Source organism: Gavialis gangeticus, unplaced genomic scaffold (assembly GCF_001723915.1).
Source record: "Gavialis gangeticus isolate Ggan-Ray unplaced genomic scaffold, GavGan_comp1, whole genome shotgun sequence".
Lineage (NCBI taxonomy): Eukaryota > Metazoa > Chordata > Crocodylia > Gavialidae > Gavialis > Gavialis gangeticus.
The window spans coordinates 51,287,763-51,301,883 of record NW_017729027.1 but is presented as its reverse complement, the minus strand read 5'-3'; the positions used below and the strand labels follow the sequence as shown (position 1 = coordinate 51,301,883).

The 14,121-nt window shown below is 41.8% G+C and overlaps 1 protein-coding gene across 1 annotated transcript in view; it reads left to right on the top strand.

Annotated features, from left to right (window-relative positions):
• Positions 1 to 1,701: 1,701 nt before the first annotated feature.
• PXDN (peroxidasin) overlaps positions 1,702 to 14,121 on the top strand; it is a 168,096-nt gene continuing 155,676 nt past the window's right edge. The window contains exons 1-3 of the mRNA XM_019520343.1: positions 1,702 to 1,709; positions 10,520 to 10,588; positions 12,272 to 12,343. Coding sequence (XP_019375888.1) covers positions 1,702 to 1,709; positions 10,520 to 10,588; positions 12,272 to 12,343 — 149 coding nt within the window. The remainder of the gene's footprint in view (positions 1,710 to 10,519; positions 10,589 to 12,271; positions 12,344 to 14,121) is intronic.

Below are 14,121 nucleotides of genomic sequence, written 5' to 3'. Positions count from 1 at the left end.
GGTGGGAAGGTGCACTCCCCATCACTGTAGGCACTCCCAGAGGGGACAGGGGGAACCTGTGGCTCCCAGACGTGTGTGCAGTATGGGGGCAAGTGTGGGTTGCCTGCTCTGGGCTTGGACTCCCCACCCTGCTGCCATCCGTTGGGACCTTTGCAGCCCAGCGGGTGGGACCCAGTGCAACATGGGAAGCTCCTTGCTGTGAGCTTTACACTGCCCTGGGGACATGCCTCTTGCCTGCCCAGAAGGAACGAGGGGCACAATTCTGCGTTGTCACCCTGTTGATGTTGGGCAGGCAGGGGACACTTTGCCCTCCTGTCCCTTCCAGGAGTGCACGCAGCAGTGGGGAGCTGCCCCCCACCCCAGATAAGCCACCTGTGGCCCCATCCTGCTCCCTGCCAGGGCCCTGTGGCCACTCATTCCGACCCTTGGCCCCAAGCCTCATGCACCGTCCAAGTGGGCAACAGCCCCAGCCCTGCCCAGTGCCCTCCCCCCAAGACTTACCTGCGGGAGCTGCTCTCTAGGTGCCCCCTGCCTGACCACACTCCCCCCACTCCTCCCAGCCCCCTGCAGGCTGGAACTCTGCTAGCCTGCAGAGAGCTTTTTGTAAAAGTACAAAATCCACGTGTTTCTCCATTAAAATGAAAAATCTGTACTTTCCTTGCATAAAAGGGGAAATCAGCATTTTTTCCTGTGGGAAACCGAAAACCCAAATCCCTGCTAATAACACGGTGCAGCAGCTTATTAGCACAGTTTTTGACTGGCTTGCTACTGCACTGTGTTATTGGGCCACCATGGGGTAAGCGTCTCATGTAGACGCACCTGGTGACTGTTAAATGTGATGCAAGTTGGACAGGTTGTAAGATAATTGTGGATTTATCCTGTGGAACAGTAGAGATCCACAATTAAGAATCATAGGAAAGTAAAGCTGGAAGGGATCTCACAAGGTCATGTAGTCCAGCCCCTTCCGTAAGGCAGGATAATCCCTGACTAAACTATCTCAGCCAAGGGTCTGTTTAACTTTCTTTGAAAGTTTCCATGGATGGAGATAGTGTAATTTCTCTAGGTAGCTTCTTCCAATGCTTGACCACCCTCGTAGTCAGAATGTTCTTCCTAATTTCCAGCCTACGTTTACTTTGCTGCAGCTTGAAACTATTGCTCCTGGTCCTGTAGCCACAGAGAAAAGCCCATTTCCACCCTCTCTGTGATTCTACTCAGCCTTCTCTTCTCCAGGCAAAATAATCCTAGCTCTTTCAGTCTTTCCTTATAAGTCTTACCTTCCAGGCCTTTGATCGTGTTTTTTTGATCTGTGCTGGACTCTTTCCAAACTGTCTACATCCTTCTTGAATTGTATGACTTTGCCAGCCAAAACCAAACATGCTTCATATAGCTTGAGGGCTTGTGTGGGGAGGATTGTGCCTGTCATCCACAACTTGGGTTCAACAGAACTTTTATTTCTTAGAACCTATTGGTTTACTTAGGTGCATTATGGATTTGATTTTTGGATAACCCATCATGAGATGGGTATACACTGAGCAATAATTTAATGCACCAATTTTCCTTCTTGTTAAAGAGTTGCCTTTTGTTAGATACCCAGGTCCTTCTGACAGAATAGAGAACATAGCAATATATTTTTTAAACTATTGGTTTGAAGTATTTCAAGGGCAACATGCAGCTTTTAATATATATATCCATTAGCCAAAAATGAAAAGGTAAGGGTTAACTGTGAGAAACAGGATCAGTACTCAGATAGGCTCCTTTTCAACTTCAGGTTGTTAGGATTTTTAGCAAGGTGTTATCCATTTACTCTTCTTCGGACTAAAAAAACTGTCTTTATTTCTGATTTCTGCTATATACTAATAGCTAGCTCTTAATTTCAAGTGATTGGGAGATGTGGGAAGTCCACGGCTTGATCTGGTAGGCTTGAAGTATGTGACGACAGTACATTAAAGCACAAATGCTGCATTCAGCTCTTCTGTGTATATATAAGTTGTCACTGGTACTACTTTACCAGAGTCAGGTTAAAAAATGTTCATGGTTTTAGCTTGGTGTGGTTACTTAATTGCCTTTGGAAGCTAAGCACACGCAGTACACTACAAAATAAAATTGGAGTAAATTAGATAAAAGGAGAAAAATATTTTTAAAGTAATCCAAATGCAATTTGTACTTCAGTAGGGAAGGCCTCAACCTTAATTTTCACTTTCACTTTTGCTAGTCCCTAAGAATTTTCTGATTATTATAAAACAAACCAAATGAAAAAAAGCATTAGTATGTATTATTTTAGTGTGCTTTAAAAGCACTTTTTTTATTGCAAAAATTTAATTATTGTAGTGGATAGATCTACGAAAGGACTGCGATAGCTAAATGTTTCTGAGTCTTTTTACAGTTGTCTGTGTCCAAAATGACCATTCAAGAAGACCCTTTTTTAATGAGCACCAGGGTTGCCAACCCAAGACAATTTATTTTTTTTAAACTGAAAAATTGCAAACTTTTACTGACAACCAAATTCATTTTACTGATGTATGTTTTATGTAATATAAATATAAGTCCCTGGACAAAGGCTAGCTTCAAATTTGGGGGGGTTAACACCTGCCACAGTAAAACAAAAGTTTTCTTGTCAGTAAAAAGTTTCCAGATTGTCAGTAAAAAACAAACAAACCTTGGGTTGGCAATCCTGCTTGATTTGCATCACTGATTTTTCATCGTGCTCCTCCACCTGGGGGTTCCCTACTTATTCCCACACCCTGATGCTCTGACCACACCCTGCACCATGCTGCCCTCCCCGCCAGTTTAATCCCCAGCCTTACACTTTTCAGTCCTGTTCCCCTCCCCCCACCCTTTCCCAACATGGGGTTGCAACAAAGGACTACTGTTGCCTACCTTTCGTGCAGCAATGCTACAGGGAGGTGATGGGATTCAGCAGCAGCATATGGCTAGGGGCATGAGGGGGCTACAAAGGCTCCTGTGGTCTACAACAACAGAATATTCCCTGGAGGGTTCTGTGCTCCCTTTAGACCCAGGTGATGGTGCTCTGCTCTGTGTGTCCATCAACGCTTGCCTATAGCTTATTAAATCAAATTTCTAGTTGCTTAGTTTTGTTGGGTTTTTTTACGGATGGCTCAATTTTTTATGAGCTTTATAAGCAGGCATTTTTAACTTTATTTATTTATTTATTTTTAAACAGACTGTCTGTAAATTTACAGGCAGTTGGCAACACTGATGACAACCTGCCCCCAAAGATCTCTACTTCCAGAAGGTGCCTGGAACTCCCTGGTCTAAAGTGAAAGATCTCTAGATGTTGGCATTTCCTATGTCTGCACATGCTCAGAACTTCTGGGACTAAGCAGCTTGATGCTGAAGTCATACTTAAGCCCCTTTGGGATCTAGAAACTATGCAGAACAGCCCTAAGTTCTCAGAGTGGGCCGTGGACTAGTCCAGGCCATGTACCAATATGTTCAGCTCCCAAGCACTGGTAGATGATCAGATTGAGTGTTATGGCAAAGCTCCTATCTGCTCCACACACTTGGGACTCTGGTGTAAGGAACAAATTGGGTGCCTTGTCTTTCTGCCGTGGGGAGAGCCTCCTCAAGCTTGGTCCATGGCCCTGTTGGCTTCCGCTTGCTGCCCTCAATGCCCAGCTTGGAGCACTCCTAATGTATATGATAGCATTGGGCTGTTCACAGGATGTGATCATGGCTTCTTTATTTTTAAATAATAGTGATGGTGGTGCTGTAGCTTATTTTTAAAGAGTAACACATGGGTAGGACACATGCCCAGGAAGTGGGAGACCTGGGTCTCTGGGTCTGTCTCAGTCTACATCTCCAACCTTCCTCATGACTGCCCTGCCCATCTGGTTACAGGCAAGGCTGACTCTATGTGAGGGAATATTCTTTACACCTCCTGGTGCAACCATGCAGGAGGGAAGCCTGCTTCATGGAGCCAGGAGCAGAGAGAGCACAGGGACAGCCTGAGTTTGTAGCTTAGTGATGGGGCACTTGGTGAGGAAGCGGAAATCCTGGCTTCTGGTCTCTACTCCCATTACTGTTTGTATATTTTATAGTAAACAGCCATTGAATAAAAGACAGAAATAATGTAATACTGTTAGAAACAGGGACCACATAAGTCCCTCAGTGTATGGGTGTTTGAATCAACCTTTTGAGATTCATGACCCTCCCGGTGCGTTTTGGATTCCAGTGTGGAGCTGAGGTCCCTAATTAATAGGTACCATAGCACCGAAGTTTAGGTTCCTAAGGCTTCCATTGAAGTTAGCTCTTCAGTTTCCTTCAGTAACTTAAATGTCTGAGGATAACAGCCTGCTGTTGTAACTCAAAGAAAAGTTTTCCACTGGAGTAGAAGATGAAACCAAATACCTATAACATGAGCCATTGTTTGATTTTGTTTGTTTGTTTGTTTGTTTTTGTTTTTACATTTGCTTTATTTGGTATCACTGCAGGTTTATTGTGCAACACAGGAATATGGCAAAACATTTCCTTCTCCTCCCAAGATCTGTTGTAATCTCAGTGTTTTAAAGTTTAAACAAAAGTTTATCCCTTTTATCTCATTCTTAAACGTTTAAATCTCGAAGGCTTCTCTGTCCTCTTGTCCAGATATTTATGGAACAGAACTATGCAGTCTTCCAGTTCCTTCTTTTTAAATGGATTTTACTTTTGCCACAGTAGTAGAGATCTGTGGGATTCATACTAAAGGTTGCAGGCCCAGTCCTCCTTCAGGACTGTGGTAGCTGTGTATCTTATGTGTCTTTAGGTTCATTATATTCATCTCCAAGGCAGATAAACAGAATTCTTTAATGCAGGGGTGTCAGAGATCTGGCCTGTGGAGCCATTTTACCAGGCTTATGGGACTGGTAGATGGGTCAGGAATTCATGGATTGGGAGAGTGGTATTGGCACGCATGTTAGTGATGAAGGGGACATTCTTCTTTCAAGGAACAAATGTTCTTATTGCTGTAGTAAAAATGTACTTCGAATGCAAGCTTCCTCTTTTGCTTGGCTAGAGATGTGTTTAAATCTATATATTACAAGGAAGAAGGAAATTTAAAATGGAATTCAGTTCTTGACTTTAATTTCATATATGAATAATATATCAAATTGTATATTAACTATAGATTAATGGAAATATTTAGTGCATAATCATACATTTTGCACTTAAAATTTTCATTTATTTAAGAACATGTATCACTAAGATACAGATTTACAATTAAACACATACAATTACTGTAGCATAGAATGCGCAGTAAAATGTTTTCCTACCTGATCTTCCTTTTCTGCATAATATTTGATTTCCATTCTAGTGCTTTTCACACACATTTGTGGCCAAGAAGTTTTGGTTCAGAGGTAGTAGGGAAGATCAAGGAAGCGTATTACACAGCAGCGAAACTAAATTGAGTGGAGTTTGTTGCAGCCAATATTTTGTTTTCCATTAATGCAGTGACCTGGAATGACCCACTTCAGGTCAGAGGGGGGCAGGTGCTAGGACACAACCAACTTCCATTTGCGGTGGCACAGGGAGAGTACCTCCAGCCAATCTGAAGCCGCCTGCCGCTGAATGCTACCGAAGGTCCATGTCTGCAGGCTGGATCTAAGGCCACTAACAGACATTAAAAGATGTCATGAGAGAATCTAATGTGTGATCCCAGTAGTTTCCCTTTGTGCCATGCCACACTGTGGCTGAGCCCCGTCAGTTGATTGGAGCTCCCAGCCCCAGGGGTTCACCATGCATTCTTGAACGCTCCAGTCAGCTGAAGGGCCTGCTAGGTGTGGGGGTTTATGGGATTCTCACATGCCAGGGGGAGGTGCACCCTGTGCTCCCAAGACTGGGAGCTCAAACAGCTCCTCAAAGCTGGGAGCCCTGGTCATCTAATGGAGGTCCCAGCCTTGAGTGCAGACAGGTGCTGCTGAGGCTAGGAGCAGTGGCCACGCATTTAATTAAGGACAAGACAGGAACCAGCGACAAGGTTATTACACATATTTTGCTGTTGTTTGTTCCTGGTTTTACTGATTGAACGTGTGGCCAGGTCAGTATTAAGATGAATTTAATGAATTAATTGTCTAAAAGTGTAATATGTGTAAGGGGCCTAATGGCTCTGTGGTCTGTCGATTGCCAAGCCCTGCTTTAATGTGTTGGAAAATGAGGCTAGAAAGCTATAAACAGCTAAGGAGTTATTCTGGGAGGAAAGAGGTCTTCTTGGGATACTGTTCCTTGGGCCATTTTGTATGTTAGGCAAATGTATGTTAATTCAGCGCACATTTTATGAAAAGACATGTTAACTCATCTATGAAAATATCACAATGTACATAAAGTAATAATTTTTGAGACGTGTGATCTCATTTCTAGATGTAAAACTTGACATTTGTCTTTGACTAGCTCTAAATACTAAGATGGCAAGTAATTTTAAGGATGGTCTTTTTTTATTTAAAATTCTAATAAATCCTTCATTACAAGAATTTTTTTTTTTGGAACAGAAGTTGTTGCTTTATATGATTAGGAATGTGTGAAAAACAAAGGCAATCAAGAAGCAGGGGGATCCTTTATTACACTGTGTCAGTATCACTTCAACTGATAGTTGTTATGACCTGCAGTAGAACATGGACTAAAGTGGGGTATTACCATATTTACTCTAATACAAGACAGCTGCCCAACAATTAGATTCTATACACAGAAAATGTGTAAATATATGATCAATTTTCCATGTATAGAATCTAATTATTGGAGGAGCATCTTCAATTTATCCACCCCCATGACTGCAGGTGGTGGGGGAAGGGGTGATGAGGGGGCAGTCATAGGACAGGTGGTAGGAGACAGATGGTTGGGGAGGCATGTCGTAGGGCAGGTGGAGGGCAGTAATGGGTCAGGTGGTAGAGGGCACGAAGTGAGAGAGGCGGGCAGCTTGCCCTTTGCTACCCATCTTGTTCCCCCTCCACCCCCACGCTCGCTTAGCCGTGATTGTGCCTGCACCCCCACCGCTCTCGCAGCATGATGTGCTGATTCTAGGGTCCGTCATGCTGCAGCCCACAGCACAAAGCATAGCTCCAGCCTCACCCTGTAGCAGTCATGTGGAGGCAGCACTGCTGTTCTAGCTTGGCTGCCCTGTTGCAGCAGTCGGGGGGAGCTGCAGTGACAGCCAGACTGGAACAGCAGTTCTGGCTCTGCACCACTGCTGTGGGGCTGGGCTGGAGCCATATTCTGTGCCCCAGGCTGCAGCAAGGACCGAGCCAGCAAGTGCAGAGGAAAGGTAAGGAGGAGTGTGGTAGAGCGGAAGAGAGAAGGAGAAAGATGAGGGTTGGGAGACACTGGGGGCTGCCAGGGAGGAATGGCAGGGCATGCAGAGGCAGTGTGGGGAAAGGAGGCAAGCAGCAGCTGTGGCTCCAGCTCCAGCCCCAACTTAGGTTGGTGTCAGAGCTGCGGCAGCTGCCTGCCCCCCTGGTCTTATGCTTGATTGTAAAACGATGGGCCTTTTCCCTCTATGTTAAATGGGGTGGGAGGGACCCTCATCTTCTGATTGAGAAAATATGGCATTCTGCAAAAGCAAAATGGGAGAAGTTGAGACAATGCGTGAAGGGAAATGGGGAAGAGCATAGTCTCTGGGAGGATGAGTGGTATTGCAGAATGGGGAGACTAAATCCGAAATCACGTTCTCTAGAAATCCCTTCAAAACCCCACCAATCTCCTGAAAAATCAGGCTGGATATATGCTTTGTGGCTCCCCTAGGAGGCAGACAGTAAAACAGTTTGTCTTTGTCACTGTTTTTGACAGTGGAAAAGGAGGTGGGGAAGTGGAGAAGGGTTCAATTCAGAGTGCTTCAGGCACTGGACTCTGTTAACTCCAAGATTCACAAGAACAGTCTGAGGATTCCTTTCTTAGGGCTGCTAGAAGCAAAGGTTTAAAATACCATAGGCATGATGGCTTTAATTGTTGTAAGCTGAAAAGATAATACTGACAGCTATTAAGGTGGCCTAGGGCTACTTTCTTTTAGAAGTAATTCTGCTTGTGCCTTTTGACCAGAGTTCTGTTTGTCTGTATGTCTCTTTCTTTCTTTTTTTGCCCATTGACGTAGTCTCATCTGCATAGCCACCTTATGCACAGGTAGGAGGTGTTTCAAATTGAGTAGAGTTGAGTACCCAACCATAGTGGGAAGCTGTGTAGCTGAGTTGGTAGGGTGACTGGCTATGAACCAGAAAGACCTGGATCACAATCCTGTGTGAGGGTGGTGGATTTCTATTCAACATTTCTACTTCCAGTCGTTTCCTGAGGCTCACCTACCCTCCTATTCAGTGTGTATCAGGACCTACCTGGAGATAAAGGTGTCTTTAGTTTGGCACTGATCATATCATCTTCTTCTCAATGTTGAGTTAAAAGAAACGATGAAGCCCTGCCTCCACTGTCTCAGTGGTCTGTAAACAGGATATCTTTACCTAAAAAGGGTTGGCATTTTTGACAGTTTTGGTCTTGATCTCTTTGTGCCTTGTCTGTTTGTAAAAAATAAAATAAAAGATAATTACAATTTCCTGTTGCAAAGATAAATGCTTTAATATTTGTAGGGCACTTGTATGCTACTGAACGAATGTTCTTGATGAAAAGAACTTCTGAGTAAATGTTATCATTATAATTTTGAGTGTTTTTCTCCCACTTTATATGAGGGTAGATGATTGCATAAAATGTAAAGTGGAGATTCAGGACCTTAAAATGATGTGCTCACTCAACATGACTTGTAACATGACTTCTTGGAAAGAAAAATAGAGGACATATAGGTGTTGTGTTTCGTATCCATAGAGGACAGAGTAGTAGAAAACCGGAATGTCCTCTTATGATGGCCACCTTAGCCAGGCACTGGACAGCAGTAAACACAGGCCAAATTCAAATTTAGGGGTTTTTCACCAACTTTTCATATGTAGCTTGAGCCCCCACCCTGCAACCTGGGAAAATACATTTAAATGGGTCTTCTAATGTGAACAAACTTCCCCATTTGCAAGCAAACGTTAAACCAAAACGAGTTTATTACAAGAGGAAAAGATAAAAGGAGCAAACACAACATTAAAGAAAATTATTGAAACATAACTAAAACCCAGAACAGGTCAGTCACAGTCACTGGCAAATCAATCCTGGAGCTATCACTTAGCCTGGTCAGTTGGACAGGGAGTCTGTCCCATGGCTGCCCTGGGGGTTTTACCAGATATGCCAGCCAAAGTAGCAAGTGTTAGGTCGGGAAGCTGGAGTTGTTGGCAGTGATGCTGGGGAGTGCTGCCCTGTCCATTGCTGCTAGGGGTCACAGCTGCTCCTTCTCAAGTGCTCTTAAGGTAGCTGTGCAATCCCAGCTCTTTTGGACCGTGTGTGATGTCAGTGATAGCCTCAGAGACTTTTTTCAGCTCTTTCAATTATCTTGAGTCTCAGGCTTTCACATAAACCCACTAAAGAGTCTTGTGCTCGGAAGCATTTCTGTTTCAAGGAGTGACTCCTGTCTGGAACTTCTCCCATCCTCCCACTTATGCACATCAATTTGGCACTAAAACTAGGGGCCATCCTCCTGCAGATCACAGCTTACAGTGAGGGCTGACCTTTCAATTACGTTTGCATAACTTTGCATTAACAACATTTTTGTGCCTACAAACTACAGTTTTGGAAGACAGAGCTAGTGGGCACAAAATCTGATCCACCTACCCTTTACAATTGTACACTTAAACCTCAAACAGTGTAATACGAGCCCCAAAACAGTGAAAACAGGTGTGAGTAGCCTCCCTCAAACTTGCATACTAATGAAGGGATACAGATGAAGAATGCACAAACTTATATTACAGAACACAACCATAATCAAACATGCAGAGTGTAATCAGGGTTACATTATTCAGCTATAAACATTTGCTGGAATGTGTGCCATGTTACAGCTGTGCTATGCAGCTTAGCACAGGATTTATGGCTGCATGGGGAGCCCAGGTCCATGCATATAGTGGGATCTGAGGAAGTTTATCCCAGATTCCAAAAATTGCATATCTTGCCATTCCAAATCTGGAAAAACTGGCATAGCAAGATGTAAAATTGTTGAGATCTGGGGGACAATTCCTCAGATCCCATCGTGTGTTTAAACTGATGTCTGGCAGGGGCTTTAATTGTCTTCGTACAGAGTTGTTTTTAATCCTCCTTCAATTTACTTACATTATTCTCCTTCCTCTCCAGTTTTGCTAAACAGTTTTCAGAAGACAGAGGTACAACAAGTGTTACTAAATAGCAGATTGTCTACACGCCTCATGGTCCACTTAATGGTCAACAACTAGTATTCAACACAGCTCACAGACTGCCTCTCACAGGCCACTTTGGCTAGTTGCACCAGTTCAGGTCAACCCCCTTGCTAAGTCCCTGTAATACTGGGTTTTTTCCTTCCGTCTTTGATCTTGAACTATGAACAAAGATGAGGATCTTGTCTCAAAAAGTTGCATAAGAAAAACATTTTCATACCAATGAATATACTGACGTTTTTGGGGGTTTTTTTGTCTTTTTTTTTATTCCACAGAGATCTACGGTTTAATAGAATTAAAGAAATCCAGCCTGCGTTTAGACGACTTAAAAACCTGAACACATTGTAAGTCATTTTTCTGCTTTAAAATCACTTTCTCTTTTCAGTCCAATACTAGAACCTGGACATTGTGTCAAATTCTGCTAGTGCAGTTCAATTGAGTAGTTGATGGGGATAGTCCCCTGAGGCAACCAAGATTTTGCTCAGATTTGAAGTCATGTACATTTCTATGTTTTGCATTTGATTTAGGTTTGCTACACACTTGGTTAAGTCTTAAGAGGTCTCAGAAAAAGTATTGAATTTCAATGAAAGATATGAAAATACATAGTGAGATATTCTCGATTTTTAATACTGTGGTGGTGTTTTAAAATTTATGGAAGAGTAACATCAGATTTCTTACCATGGGCAATTACATCAAAGTTGTTCAAAGATGGTCTACAACTGCAGTTTTACAATGTATGGAGTACTTATGAGTTTTACAAACCCCAAGCTTAGATGCATTGAAATATTGTTATCTTGATAGACTAGGCCACTCTATAGCAAAACCTATTAAGTTTCGTTTTTAATTTAAGTTAGTTTTTTAGAGGTCTCTGAAAACAGGTATTAAACAGAACAGAAAACATTTGAGCCCAACCATTATACAGATAATAATATGCATGCAGTCCTTTTACTGTAATATCTTCTTGCTTTTCCTTAAAATGTAACTTTTGAAATAGAAGGTGGAAATACAGGTAAACCTATTTCCCTTCCATTCAACTGCATGGGCAGTTTTATTTTTTATATTCACAGTGATTTCTAATTTGGTTATTTTTCTATATACAAATAACCAGTGAATTGGATTTTTTTTCCCCTTAACATGCTTAAGAGAAGGACACAAGAACATTTTTTAGCAATTCATTTAGGACATGTTTCAAAGCTGACTGCAATGAGTAGACTTTGAATCATTATTAATATTACTATTTATTACATTTATTTATATTTCAAGAATGTCTTGTGGCCCAAATGAACCATTACAGGCATACTTCTCTGGTCACTGACTGAACACTTAATAGCAAGAAGGTCCCTGTTGCAAAGAGTTCTCTCAAGCGAGGATCAAGTTTTTTATTTTGAGTTTGCTTCTTTTAATTGGACCCACTTCACAATGGGCACATCTACATGAGATGCTACTGCTCAGTGGTGCTGGTGAATGCCTTTTAGCCACGCTACTGCACAGTAGCCTAATAATATAGTGCAATAGTGCATTAGCACTATTGGTTTATAGCACGTCAGAGTAGCCTCCCTGAATGTGTGTAAGTGCTCTAGAGGAGCGGTTGGTAGAGGGTTTTTTTCTCTTGCATCTTTAACCTGCATGAAACCAGGTCTTCCTTGCATGCACAATGTAATTTTTTTCTTTTTAAAAACATTGTCTGTAAGCATTTTTAGATTTAATCCTGCAATATGTTGAGGACACTCCTGTCCCAATTCAAGGAAGTGCTAAGCAAATGTAGTTTAAAAGCTTTTAATTTTGATCCCTAAATGTTTTTGTATGGAAATATCCAAACGTGCTTGGGTTTAAAAGAGAGTAGCCACAAAAACATCAATTTTATTTTGGGTAGCAATTATAGATATGCCGCAAATTTGTTTTTGTTTTTTTAAATGTGGGTTTTAATGTTTGGCTTGTTCAAACATTGTTATATTGTCAAAATATTCCGTATCCTTTTTATTAAAAAATCTGTTTTAACAACTTATGTATTATTTTCCTTTTTATAGGCTTCTGAACAACAATCAGATTAAAAGGATACCTAATGAAGCATTTGTAGACCTTGAAAATCTAAAATATCTGTAAGTTTAAATAACTCTGATCTTTATATCAATTGATGATTTCAGAAATGGGGAAAACCAATTACAATTAATTTGACTTGCATCCTCAGGTGGTGAACTGCTATGAAAATCTTTCAGATCTTTAAATATGATTTTCAGCTACAGAGGCTAGAGGTGTGTATGTAAATAGATGGTTTGGGGATTGTTATAATGATATTGAGACTTACTTGCATATTGCTGTTTGGAATCCAGCTACAGTAGTAACCGGAAATACTAGTTACAATAGAAATTTCAAAGGAAATTTACAGAGTATCTATTGAGCTTTGGATTTTTAAGGGAGGTAGGAGCAAACTTCCCTCAAGTTCCTCGGAAAATTCAAGCCTAAAGTCCCCTGCTTCATACATCAACCATTTCAAAATTCAAAAAAAATTCTGAAAGATGCTTTCTTTTCATTTGTATTATACTTAGTTTTATTCTTAAGATAATTTAAAGGCTTTATAATTGCTTTCACTGCTGGTTCAAGGTTACAGAAATTATAGAAGTTAACCATGGGGAGTCCAACATTTTTAGGATGGTGAGCACCATTTTTATCCTATTTTAAGGAAGGTAGCAAGTATCTCGATTATCCAGATTAGCAAAAGATATTCAATAAAAGAGCTGCCTGATTTATATAATCAGACTTTGCAACTAAAGATTAAACAGACGTGGACATAGAGTTCTCCTCCAGTTTCTTAAGCTGCTTCTTCAAATTTGGATTTGTGTTTTGTGGTAAATGTTTCATTCTGCTGCTTTTGAGATATTGAATACTTTATAAATTATTATCCCGAAAGACTGGTCTTCAGTGTTAAGAAGGGTGGGATTGTGTACCTTTTTTGTGAAACCATGTTTTCAATTAAAAAAGAAAGTATGAAATGATTCAGATTGGTTGAATTTTCCATTTTGGAGTGCTCAGTACTGAGCTATGAACCATCTGTATCCATATATCCCTATATGATTGTGTGTGGGGAAAATAAATATCTCTTAACTTTATTTGTATAGTTTTTTCTGTAGGTTAAAACTGCCCTTAATTTTATTCTCTGGTGTTATTTTTAGTGTGAGTGGATCTAGCATTTTGAAAAGAGGGGTTCAGGAGGTGTGATGCATCTTCACATCACACAATGTATATTTTTCTACAATTAAAATGAAATTAGAAGCTTTATTAATATGATAGAGGCCTAGGGCTATATTATTCAGTTTATGATTGAAGCAAAAACAAATATGGAGCAGGCACCTGGTGCTAGGGGGGTACAGATGCTTCTCCCCAAGCCTGGTCAGACAGAGCTGCTGTCTGCACGTGAGTCCTCTAGACACTCCACCATGGCCCCAAAGTGCTACTCACTGCTTTGCCTTTAAAGTGGTACAGGAGGCCCCACAAATGCCTTCTGGCACTACCCTGTCCCCCGTTATCCCACCATTCCCCTTACACCATACTGAGCCCTCCCCTGCCTCTGAGCATTCAAAGCTCACTGCCGCCCCTCATACCCCCTGGACCTCTCTCACACACAATGCCTCTTGCTCCCAACCCTCTTCACATCCCATTTCACCCCACCCCCATCCCTTTTTCCACTTACACCTCCCTGCCCCCATAATACTCCAGTCCTTCCTTACCCCGCATTCCTCACCCAAGAGATCCTCCTCCCCACAAAAGCCCTTTGGTATCCATGACACTCCATCTATATTCTCATGGCCCCCAGGAGCCCGTACCCCTCAAAATCCCTCCTAAACAGTTCTAACCTTGCCCCTCATGGCTCCCAACCATG